This window comes from Scardinius erythrophthalmus (assembly GCF_964197995.2).
Source record: "Scardinius erythrophthalmus genome assembly, chromosome: 12".
NCBI lineage: Eukaryota > Metazoa > Chordata > Actinopteri > Cypriniformes > Leuciscidae > Scardinius > Scardinius erythrophthalmus.
In genome coordinates this window covers 2,790,160-2,802,891 of record NC_138232.1, presented here as the reverse complement: position 1 = coordinate 2,802,891, position 12,732 = coordinate 2,790,160, and the positions used below count along the sequence as shown (strand labels likewise).

At 40.1% G+C, this 12,732-nt stretch overlaps 1 protein-coding gene across 1 annotated transcript in view; it reads right to left on the bottom strand.

The window, feature by feature from the left end:
• Positions 1–883: 883 nt before the first annotated feature.
• The window catches only part of cdh22 (cadherin 22), a gene marked incomplete at both ends in the record, with an annotated part of 104,857 nt that continues 93,008 nt past the window's right edge, over positions 884–12,732 (bottom strand). Inside the window, one exon of the mRNA XM_081380629.1 lies at positions 884–1,395. Coding sequence (XP_081236755.1) covers positions 884–1,395 — 512 coding nt within the window. The remainder of the gene's footprint in view (positions 1,396–12,732) is intronic.

Below are 12,732 nucleotides of genomic sequence, written 5' to 3'. Positions count from 1 at the left end.
ATGCAAAATGTATTTTCTTCTTTTCTTCTCATGATTTGTGGGTGAAGCGTGACCTGGGCATGTTTTCGTGAGATTCACCCCAATAGCCGTTACTTTTCTCCACCAGAATCGGTTTCGTATTTTACAAAAAGAGTCTCTAAAAAATAAATACAAATATTTTCAAGACTGATTTACTGTCACTGATAGTTTGCAAACTCGATTCAACAATCCCACCCCAACTCATTTTTTTTTTCTTCCCCGGTCAACCTTGATTTTTTCCCCACAGGATCTTCAGTCTTTGTCTGTCACCCTGACAACTTCAATATTCTTCAAAAATTATGTCCATTGTTTTCTATTTCAGTCCATTGCCAGGATGAATAAATAAATAAATAGAAAGCAATAAATACATAAATATTGTTTTACTTTTTTTTTTTTTTTTTTTTACTTTTTCTTTAAATAAATACATATTTATTTAAGGTTTTTTTTTTTTTTAATGTTGGTATTTAAAAAGACATTTCCATTGTCTTCCTCCAGATCCCACTGAGTTAAAATCCTTATTTCCACAGATGGGCAAATAAATAATAAAAAAAAAACCTGAAACAATGGGAGTTTTGAGTAGTGCATACGGCCCCGCTTCTTCTTGCTCTCTCTGACAGGTGAGAAGATGTTGGAGGTTTGCCCAGCACCCGGCCTAATGCTCTTCTCCTTCAATATTTGTCCTGAACTTTTCTACAAGACAAGAAGTCACTTTGCAAAGGGTAACGGGTGACATTAAATCTCTCCGGACTAACTGGGATCCAAAAAAATGTCACTGCGGAACAGTGGGCGAAAGCGTCAGGGAGGAAAACGACTCCAGGACCGGGACAGTAGGGTCTCTGAGAGCGGATCAGGGAAGAGCATGGTGCTAGGACCCCTCTTCTTCGGCTTGGGTCGGGGCGTAGTAGCCCGCCAGCTGCCTGAAGCGAGGTCCCCAATCGCTGAGGTATGAGAAGTCCTGCTCCGAGGTTGTGGATAGCGTACGGATGGAGCTCAGCGAGAGAGCCGGCGAGCTGCTGCCCTCGAAAGCGTAAGTCTGGAACGAGTCGTAAGGCGGCACCGATAAGTCCGCGTCCGCTTGCTCGACCTTCTTGCGTATGTAGCCTTTGAAAACCGTGAAGTCGGCAGGCCCGCCGTCTCCTACCACTCTGTTTTGGATCCACTGAGGGACGGAGCGCAGGTCAGGGCCGGAATCCGAGCTTTTGACCTCTGGAAAGTCGTAGAGGTTGCGCAGGGCGCTCATGTCGTACGCCTGGGTGTCTTGCTCTCCGCCGCCCTCGTCGTTGTATTTGATGACGTTGTCGCGCATGTCCTCCTCGTCTTCAGACATGCGCTGGCCTTTCCGGTGACGTTTGAGGGTCAAGATCAGCAGCACCAGGACTAAAGGAACAATGAGAGACAAGTGAGAGAGACACTTAATTTAACAGATGTTAACATGAGATTAGAATTGACCTTGTGTTACTATGTACTATGAAAGTCAAAAAAGGAGAATTTATTGAAAATGACCTTCGAGAACATTGTGAACTTTCTGAGGAGGAACTAGAGGAATAATTAGTTTACACTACTGTTCAAAGGTTTGGGAAAATTAAAATGAATAGTTTTATACAGAAAGTATGCATTAAAGTCTGCGTGAACCGGAAGTTGCAAACGACTTTTCTCCAGTGTTGTGACGTATTTCCCAGTGAAAAGGAATATTGAACAGAGGGCAGGGTTTTACTCTAGCGCTCCTCCTCTCCATCTCTCGCTCATCTCGGACTAATGGTTTGAGGGGAGTGGTTAAGCGTTTCCCAACCCAAGCCGTCAAACCTACACCGTTCCAGACCGGAAGTAACTTTTCAGACTTTGATTAAAGATTACGACGGCAAACAATTTTTTTCTGTGTATTAACTTGCATGGATTAATTTTTCACCACAGGACTAGTAATATGCGCTAACAAAGTAAATAGGGTCAATTTTGATTTCAGTTGGACTTTAAATTATTCAAAAATGACAGTAAATAGATAGACAGACTTTTATATAATATGACCTGAAATTTAAACAAATTAACTTTTTATTCATCAAAGAATCCCTGGAAAAAATATCAGAAATGTTTCAAGATCAGTGTGGCGAGCAGGACGAGGCTGAGGGCCGTGGGAGGACGGCGCGAGACCGGTGCGTCTCACAGGTGTAGCTCATCATAATTACGCCACCGGCCTCGCGCCGTCCTCCCACGGCCCTCAGCCTCGTCCTGCTCGCCACAATCAGCAAATCATCATATTAGAATGATTTCTGAAGGATCATGTGACACTGAAGACTGGAGTAATGATGCTGAAAATTCAGCTTTGATCACAGGAATAATTACTTAATTATAATTAGTCAAAGTTATGGGCTGTGTTCAGCCCCGACAAAACGTTGCACAACGTTTTTTAAACAGAAACGGTGATGCGTTGAACACGCTGTTCTGATGACGCAAGAGTTGCAACTACGGCAGCTGAGAAGGCCATTCTTTGTGTTCTTTGTGAAGAATTTTCTGAGCCTGATGAAGTCGGTATAAATATGTGTTTAATACTACAAAATATGCCCGATGTTACAGTTACTGCACTTGCCGCCCAGAACAAAAGAGAACATCCCAATCGAGTGAAGGGATTGCTGAAACTGAAATGGAAGCAGACATCTTACCTAATTCAGACTAAAACACATCTATTTAGCCTCACATACTGACTTTATTTGTAGTTCATTCTGTTTTAATACCCTGTATTTTCTTTCTCATTTTTAGGAAAAGCACTTAATTACCATTGTTTATTTCTATACCAAATGTCATACACTTGCAATGAAGCTAAAAATATAAACAACTACATCATGTTGATATCCTATATTTTTACAATAAAACTTACGACAAACATGTCTTCTAATATCCTCAGTTGTTGCGTATACTGCATTGAACACATTTGTAAATTACTTTCCTTGAACCCATTGTGCGAGTTCACTTTAATACCGCGTGCTTTATATACATGTTGCTGCTGATTGGACTGCAGTTCTGACACACCCGCCAAACAAGAGAAAACATATCTCAAACCCCGTTGCACACCGGTGCACGCCGTTTCCAGGAAACATGACGTTCAACCCGGAAACCGTAGCAAAACGTTGCGCACCGTTTTGAACTTGAACGTGCCCCTGGTTCCTGTTTGTCATGTGATTCCATGCTATTATCATGTTTTGTTCATTTGTATTTGTTCAAGTTTAGTAAATAAGTTCACTTCAGCCCGCCTACAGTAGAAATAGTCACAATTAACCTCACAATGCAAATCTTGACCACAGCAGAGAGGAACGCTAACTAAATTAACCTTTGAATCTCATAAAAAAAAAAAAAAACATACGTTAAAGGTGAGCTTTGTAAACATATGCCTCAACATCACTTTTCATGAGAAATTATAACATTAACAGAGTTTATTTAAAATATGCAAAGCCTACATGTGTCAAGCATTGCAGTTTTCAAGAAAATTACTTATTAGAAAACCAAATTGTCTCAAACAGGAGAAGGAAAATCCATTAACCTCAAATTGACTCTTCAGTAAATAACTGAGGCACTTGTACAGCAGAAGTCGACTTCTCTCGGTGGATCACATCACAACACGAGGAGGATATTAACAAACCCAACCTGGCATCTCATCGCAGCTAGGGAACTTATTACCAACCACATCTTAATCTTAATGAGAGACTTGTCCTTTCTGCATCACGAGAACAACGCCCCTCTTGGCCAATTTAATTTTCAGTAAAGTGTGCTAAAGCGGTAAAATATATTGACTGGATATTACAGCTTTTTACAATCTCTAGGACCCATTTCTCAATACTTATTCAAAACTCTTTACACAGTGAGCACAGCATCAGTCTATGTGGATCATTTATCATTGAATGCATTTTTGTGCCAAAACAATAGCTATGTTTCCATCCACCTATTTTTATGTGCATTTTGGGATATCACATAAAAAATAATAAAAAAAACACTGGATGGAAATGCCAATATGCGCATTAATTAAAAAAATGTGCATAAAAAACATGTGCGCTTATCTGAGTCAGATAAACTGGTTATCTCATAAGAAAACATGTGCATAAACTACAATGGAAACACATTTACAGAATAAATTCTTTGCACGACGGGACGGCATAACTGGACTAACCAGTGGACTAACCAGCGTAACTGGACAAAATTATATATATGCAATTATATATATGTGACCCTGGACCACAAAACCAGTCACATGGGTCAGTTTTTTGAAATTGAGAATTATACATCACCTGAAAGCTGAATAAATAAACTGACCATTGATGTATGGTATGTTAGGACAATATTTGGCTTGAAATACAACTATACAACTATGAAAATCTGGAATCTGAGGGTGCAAAAAAATCAAAACATTGAGAAAATCTCCTTTAAAGTTGTCCATTTATGTTCGCGATTGTGCTGCATTCACTCACACAAATAAATGTTTTATATTTATATTTTTTATAGGTCCAGTAATACATGGTAATGCATGGACTATGTAATAAAAACGGCAGTGAATTCTAAACAATAGAGAGTCGTTCTTGTTTTGTAAAGAATTTTTTAAAGGTTTTTGTTCAACAGTATAAGTGACAAAGCGTGTTTGTTGAATGACAACCTTTGCTTGTGTTATGGACCATGAGCTGATTTGAGACATGAATGACGGTAGTGCAAAGTTGGTTAGGAGAACTGTGTGAAGAGTTTTGAAAAGTGACCTAAGTATTGATAAATGTGTCCTACTGATTGCAAAAAAACTGAAAATTGCCAAAAAATCTTGAGAAGGGAGCAAAAACGTGTCAGGTTAGTATATTGCACACAGACAGCAACAGCTGCTTAGGCAGGATCGGTCAATAACATTCGAAGGCGGTCAATTGAGTGCATTATTCATGAGGATTTGAGACTGGTTAATAAGTGATATATCTGCCATCCCAATGTCTTCATTTACTAACAATACATGATTGAGAGGAGAAGTGTAGAAAGGATTACAAATAAATGAGACTTTCACAAAGCTTCGCCGTGAGGTGGAGTGCAGATATGATTGAGGAATTAAACATGAACTGAAAAGGCAAACAATTGAGATGGATCATTTAAGAAATGAATGAGTCGGAAAACAAAAGCAGCATCCGTCTCAATAAACCAATGAATCCTTAATCTGTGCTGAATTATGTTCATTAGCGTCTGCATTTGTGATTGCATACCGTCTTTCTTACATTTGATCTGTCAGTGTTGTTTAAATAAGCACAGAACCGGCGGCTAAACTCACTGCTGCATTCACAGATATGGCTGACTCTTTCAGCTCATAGAAAAGTCCAACCAATTACAATTTAGGGAACACTGATGCATTTAATATGGATTTCTAGTTAGGAAAAAAAAAATGTCTGACCTAATTCCCTCCATGCCTCTGTTTTAAGCCTCCTAAAAGTGGAGACAAAAGCAGCGATTTAGCAATGTAGGTTACTACGCTTGTGGAGGTTTTGAGATTGACTGTTCAAAAGTAGCTTGCGTGCACAAACCCAAAGCCCAAGGTATTAAACTTTATGCGCCCACAGCGTTTGCGCTATGGAAATGATTTATACCTCAAATCACGCTGTTACTTTTCTAAGCAATCAGATTTATGATTTTTTGGTCCAAAAGACCAGAATAAAATCTAGAGAATATCACAGAGGCTCTTTCCAGTTCACACGGTAAGAAAACCACCTAGCAACACCCTAGCAACCACCCACAATGCCCTAGCAACTACATAGCAATATCCAAGCAATCAGCTACAACATCATAACATTGCAGCAATCGCTGGAATAATTGATTTTGATCTATTTATGTTTAATACTATGGGACCTATCTTGCACCCAGCGCAATTGACTTTGTACACCGACGCATGTATCATTCCTATTTTGTACCCGCGCACAGTGGACTTTTCCCTCCACAGACGCACGTCGGTAAATTAGGAAATGAACTTGCGCTCCCGGGGGCATTTCAGCATGAATATTAACACACGAGGGAAATCATTGTTGTGTCCATGAAGATGTGAAAAAATAGGCATAAATCTAGCTTACACATTTACCCAAATTATAATACGGCTGTTTAACCGAAGCTAATCTGGGTGTGTTTCTCCATCCCCAATGTCACTTCTCTGTGTTTTACGGCCCTGACGAGAACGTCGGTCTCCTCGGCTGTGAACCGCTCCTGGCAAATCCGCCTTTATAATAGCAATCCGCCATGGAACAAGCGCGCATGCTCTTAAAGGGAATGTGAGATGATGCTCCGATTGGTTTATTTCACGTTACGCCCAAACCACACCTATGAGTAATGAAGCAACTTCAGACCAACCCATTTTAGATTTGCGTCGGGCGAAAGAGTAATTTATCCCGCCGGTATAATAGCAACAGCGCCCGAGATCCGCCCACAAAGTTACTTGCGTTTCGTGCTTGATGCGTTTCAGATCGTTAAAATAGGGCCCTATGTGTTTAATTAAGCTAGTTTGTGTGCACTGTTATGCTGCAGTTTTTAATGCAGTGTCATGTTCACAACATCATTGTGTTTTATGATGGTGTGGGATGAAGCGTGCACTGTGTTCAATTTTGCTGTCTGCTTTCTGCCGGACAATACATCGACATTTAATTAAATCTGCTGTCATCGTTTGGCTCTCCATCACACAGCTCATGTAAATGTCAACATTTTTTATGGTTTAAGTATTAAGTACTGTACTAATAACATGTGTGGATACTTCAACTCGAATAGAATGTAGTTAACATCACAGTCCGGTTGGCTACTAAAAGTCACAAAACTATCATTTTGATTTCAAAGGGACTTTATCTGCAACGATACAAACTATTATGATCCCTTAGCTCAATATAATGTCTGTGGTGCAAAGTTCAAATTCAGTAAGTGATCATCTATAAATATCATCTGAATATTTCATTAAGCATGTTTTCTCTGGAGGCACATGTCTGATCAAAGGCTATCCATTTTACATAATCATTAATGTTATAAGAGAGCCATTGTCTTGGCTGGCGTTCTAATCTTGAGAGGGAAACGTCTGCGGGTCCGGAAAGGATTTCTTTCATCTTTCCTTTTGAGGACGAATGACAAGGATGAAAGCGCTCAGACAACCATTTATGAGATAGTAGAAAACTGCAGCAAAGTACTTAAAAGTGCTAAAAAAATCATGCATTTTAAGAAACACTTCTCAGATTTACATTTATTTCAATGCAGTCTTTAATGTCCCTTTTAAATGCTCTTTGTGAGTTAGAAAAACTCTTGGTCTAATTAACCCAAGACATATCTTTCTAAATACATTCCAAAAATGGCAACACTTCGGGAACACTATTCGTTATTAACTAGTTGCTTATTAGCATGCATATTATTAACATTATGGCTGTTTATTAGTACTTATAAAGAACATATTAATGCTACATCCCTTACCCAATACCTAAACATAACCGTACTATCAATTAGGAGTTAACTGAGTAAAAAAAAAAACTATAGTTGATAGTGAATATGTGTTGGCTAATGTAAAGTGTTACCATAAAAATAAGATGGATGGATGGATGAATGGATGGATGGATGGATAAATAGATTTACATAAGCAAAAAATGCATTTGAGGACAAAATATATATCTAGAGTGCAGACTGCACACTAAGAAGCTTGTTTTATGGATGTCTTTTCTGGTAGAACAGGACACACAAGTAAATTAAAGTATGAGCGTATTATGAAGGCTCTCGCTGTGAAGTTGAAGCTAATTTTGCTCGCCATGAACCATCCGTCTAGCGCTGAGCTTTGCAAGCAGCTCCAACCATATGAAAACTGACAAAGCGGTGTACAAACAAGACAGAAAATGAACACGCTCTGCCCCTTTCCGGAAATGACAAATCAATCTGATACGGACATTTCCAATTCACGAGCCGTAGCCCACACCTGGAGTTTCATAACTTCCCTTTCACATTTCACAGGACAAACCGGGTTGAAAGAATTATTATTACTTACTGCTGTTTATTTCTTTCAGCCAACACTTTCTGTCAGTGTTTATCTACCCTAAACATGTTCGGAGGAGAAAAGATGGCAGGTAAATTAATCTGTGCAACTGAGTTTGCAATTGTTTACTGACCAACAAAGGGCTTAAAACATGGGAGCGATTAACGCCGCAGACGGTGCGACTCCTCACAGAAGCGCACGGCTCGCTGGCTCTTTGATTCAGTATTTTTCCATAAGCCTTGGAGAGATAAGTCTTTGACCAAGCTCTCCCTTCATGTTATTCTTCGATTCTGGCATGATCAAGGACTCTAAATGGCTGCGAGCCAGGTAAAGTGAATTGAGTTTCACGGACTGCATTTGCAGTGCATGATGCATACTAAATTACGCTCAGCATTAAAGTGGTAATTCCTGTGAAGATGCATGCATACAGACTGGTCTTTAGACACATTACGGGATTACATGCATCGATTACATAGGCTGGTTTAGAATTAGCAGGAATTGAATCACTAAAAGGTCGCAGCACTCCCCCCCCCCCCTACAACCCAGCACACTTTCTCCATCTGGAATGAGCTGTGAATCCAGACCCCCATTGCGTCCTACGTTGTACTGAAGGTATGGGGTGAAAAACCGCATTATGTACCTGCCTTTGTGAAACATGTTGCGACTCCTTGCCGTGCAGATGTTCGGTTAAGCGGACCTGACAAGACGGCTAATTTACCCTTGGGCGGCCGGTGGCCAGGACTCCCATCATGGCAGATGGGCTGTAATTGGGACGGATGTGTGCAGATGCCTTGCTGCACCCAAATGGATTTATCACGTCACCCTCAGAATGAACTGATGGAGGAGTTGTTTGTTTGAAGGTAATAAGGCAGAAATTTGTTTTCATTCCCTCCTTATCATGCCACAAATTGATCTAATAGGAAATGTGCGGCATTGAAAGAAGGCTGTGATCAGGAGGGACACCCTCTTCCCTTCAACGTCATCTAGATCTATCCGATATTTGCACTCAAAGCCTGGGAGAAGAGGAGGAGACATTCTGGTGAAACTTTTCATTACATTTAAACTAGACTAGAAAAGACCGGTCTTGACTAAACTTGACTAGCCCATGAATTTTATTTCCAAATACAATTTTGATTCCATAAATCAAATCAAATAAAAAGAGAAAAGTTATAAACATTTAAGGAGTGGGGTAAGAGAGGCTGTGCAATCAGAAGCTGTGCTTTCAAACACCTAAGATTTCAAACAGCTAGCATTAAACTTTCATACGTTTCTGCTTTACTGCTTTACTTCAGTTTTAATTGATGTCCATTTCAGAAGAGGATTATGTCCTTTGAGACGACATTTAAATTGAATTATTAATTAGAGATCAATTTTGAGGTGCTTCGCTCACACATTAAAACTAATGTCAAGATGATGAGATATTTTCGGAGAATGAGTGATATTTGTCCATGAAAAAACTCACCACTGTAATGCTAGAGTGTTGCGAGTAGTTGCTTAGGCATTGCTATGCGGTTGCTAAGGTGTTTTACCACATTGCTATGCAGCTACTTAGATGGATGCTAAGTGCTTTCTTACAGTATTGCACTCTCAAGTCTGTGATATGACTGCTAACTTTCAACATGCCCCCTACTTTTTGGCATACCCCTACCTTTCCACATGCCCAATACCATTCGACACACTTTTTGAAACACTTCTACCTTTCGGGCACGTCCACTACTGTTCGTCACGCCCCCTACTTTTCAGCACACCCCTACACTTCAGCAAGCCTCTTACCTTTCAACACAACCCCTACTTTTCAGCCCGCCCCAAATGTTCGACACGGCCCCTACTCTTTGGCACAAGCCTACATTTCTTAATGCCCCCAACCTTTCCACACACCCCTTACCCTTCAGCACGCCCCTACCTTTCGACACACACCCAACCTTTTCGACACGGCTCCTACCTTTCAGCACACCCCCAATGGTTCGACACACCCACTACATTTTGACACACCCTCTACCTTTCATCATGTCCCTAACCATTGGACACGCCCCTACATTTCAGGTGTGTTCGACATCGGCTGCGGCTGGATGCACCCGATCGGCGAGAGTAGCCGCGTGCAGGCGGGGAGGAGCTGCAAACGGAGATGTGAAGTCGGACACTTTCTGGTTCCCGTAGTGACCCCTCACGTTGTGTTTGCATACTTTACCACAGCTGAAGTGAAATAAATGCAATATTTGCCAAATAATACACAGATGTTTCAGAGACATTTTCATTCAATACTTTATGTACTGCTTAATACAGCGACTGTTTGAACAAGAATAAAGTTCTACATAAGCTACTATCAATGAAGTGGAGTCTACGTTTTTTATTCAGTTTTAATTTGATAAATATGGCACAATATAACATCACAACTACATGAAAAGAGTGTTTACTGTTATAAAAAAATGATTTGTGAGCTTTAGAGGAACTAAAGGTGTTCAAATAAACATGAAACACACGTGATCATTGTCGTGCGGTGAATCCGGCCAATCGTGGAACAGCTGTGTCGTCATCAGAGCTCATGCAGCCGCTCGTGAGAAGCTGCGCTGGCTGAGTTCTCCGGCTACTCTTGAATCGCTCTCGCGGTACTTTGATGGCATACGTCACAGTCACGTGGTGTCAGCGCTGTATCAAGTCGGACAAAATTTCTAACCGGCATGCACTGCTTCAAGTCAGCCGCTGATCGGTCTGCGCAGAGCTGCATGAAGTCGAACAAGCCTAACCTCTACCCTTCAGCACACCCCCAACCGTTCGACCAACTCCCAACCTTTCAGAACGTCCCCTAACTTTCAACACGCCCCCAACCATACGACACGCCCCCTACCGGTAATTACTCTGACCTGCAGATACCCACACTTGGCTGCAACAACAACTACAGTGAAAACTATTGCAAAAGATGTAGTGATAGCTAATAATAAAAAAAAGTTTATACATCAAATTGTTGCCTTATTAGTTTGTCTTAACCAATTTCATGTTATATAATTACAGTCCTCAACCACGTCCTCAAAGGTCCTGATTCCAGAGATCAACCTGAACAACATGTTTGACGTGTTCACACTTGATGGAATGATGATGGAAGTCAACAGTTTGGACACACTTTACTGAATCTACTGGATATAAAGCCATGTTATTTTAGTATCATTTAGATATGATTATAGTTTTTATTCATATTTTGAACTAGATTTTTTTAATGAATATATGTATTTAATTAAAGCTTTAATATTTTGTTTATGTGTTTTTTTTTTTAAATATGTCTATATAGATTTTATTATTTTTTATTTCAGTGTTAATTTTAGTATTTTGTTGACTTGGCAACTAGCTGAAAACAATATTTTTTTTATATATATATTTTATTTTATTTCATTTCAGTTAATGTTTATCTTATTTCAAGCAATGAAAATGTTTTTATGGTTTTTTCGTTTATAGTAATATCTAAAGTTGATGTTTAAATGCTTAAAAATATTATTTTGTTCACAAAACTAAATATGTATTTATTTGGAGTGGATAGGGAAGAATAAAAAGCACAAACAATGCTTTCAAAGACTGTATTATTATTTTACAACAAGCTCTGATACTTTTTTCCTGTAAGTCCCTGACTAAAAGTATGAGCAATAATGATAGTGATGCTTGACTGAGAAAACATGGCTAATTAAACAGAAAGGATGTGCGTCTGATGACCCGCACACGACTTATAAATGATTTACCGCAGGAAAGATGAGCAACAGGGAAAAAAAAAAAAACTGCTCAGATGACTGAGAACAATTCATGTGGCGTACTTTATAAGCGACTGCAGAGGACAGAGAGAGAGAGAAAGAGGGATGGGAAAAGCTCTAAGTGGAGAGGAGAGAAATAAAGACAGATATACTGAGGCCAGAAGAAAGTCATAAAACTTTCAGCGATGACAACAGAACTGCAGTCCAACGGCTCTTCGACACGGGAACAGGAGTGCCGTGGATGTCTGGAAAGGCTGCTCTATTTAAAGCGCTCAGTGATCCGCGGGGACAGTGGTGCTGATGCTGCTCTTTTCACGAGCTTCCCTTAACTCACCAGTTCTCCACTAGAGAGGCTGGATGTCATTCACTGAGGCCTGTATTGTGTGCGTGTCCGCTCTGCGTGAACAAAAGCTTTCGTACTCTTCCTGATAGAGGATGAGCAACTGCAGTGAGTGGGCAGAGGATGCTGTATGAAATATTGATCAGCTTTCATGTCATTCTAGTTTGGTTTTTTGCCTCCCGCCGCATTTGAACCCACGAATAAGGTTTTAAATAATGATGATGGACCATTAAAAGAGTTACAGCGGTCGTAGAGGCAAACATGATGTGTGTGTGTGTGTGTGTGTGTGCACAGGCAGCACAAATGTTCAGCACTTGCTTGACTCTATAGTCTGCTGGTCTCAATGAGTCCATAATCCATAAATGCAGATAATAATGCTGAAACACGCATTCTCAAGTGGATGTACTTGCATCTTCCATCAATCACCTGGTGATTTCATCAGTCCATTTGTTCACTATAGGATTCAGACCCATGACCTCTGCAATGTTCTACAAGTCAAGCTGATGTTGGTAGTCAATATGCTGTCAAATCTGTCACACTGTTTCAAAGCTATACCGATAACATAATATTGAATGCATACAGCATGAGACTGGTGTGACAGAATCACATAACAACACAGTCTGTCAAAGTCTTTCATCGCAAAACCAGCAAAA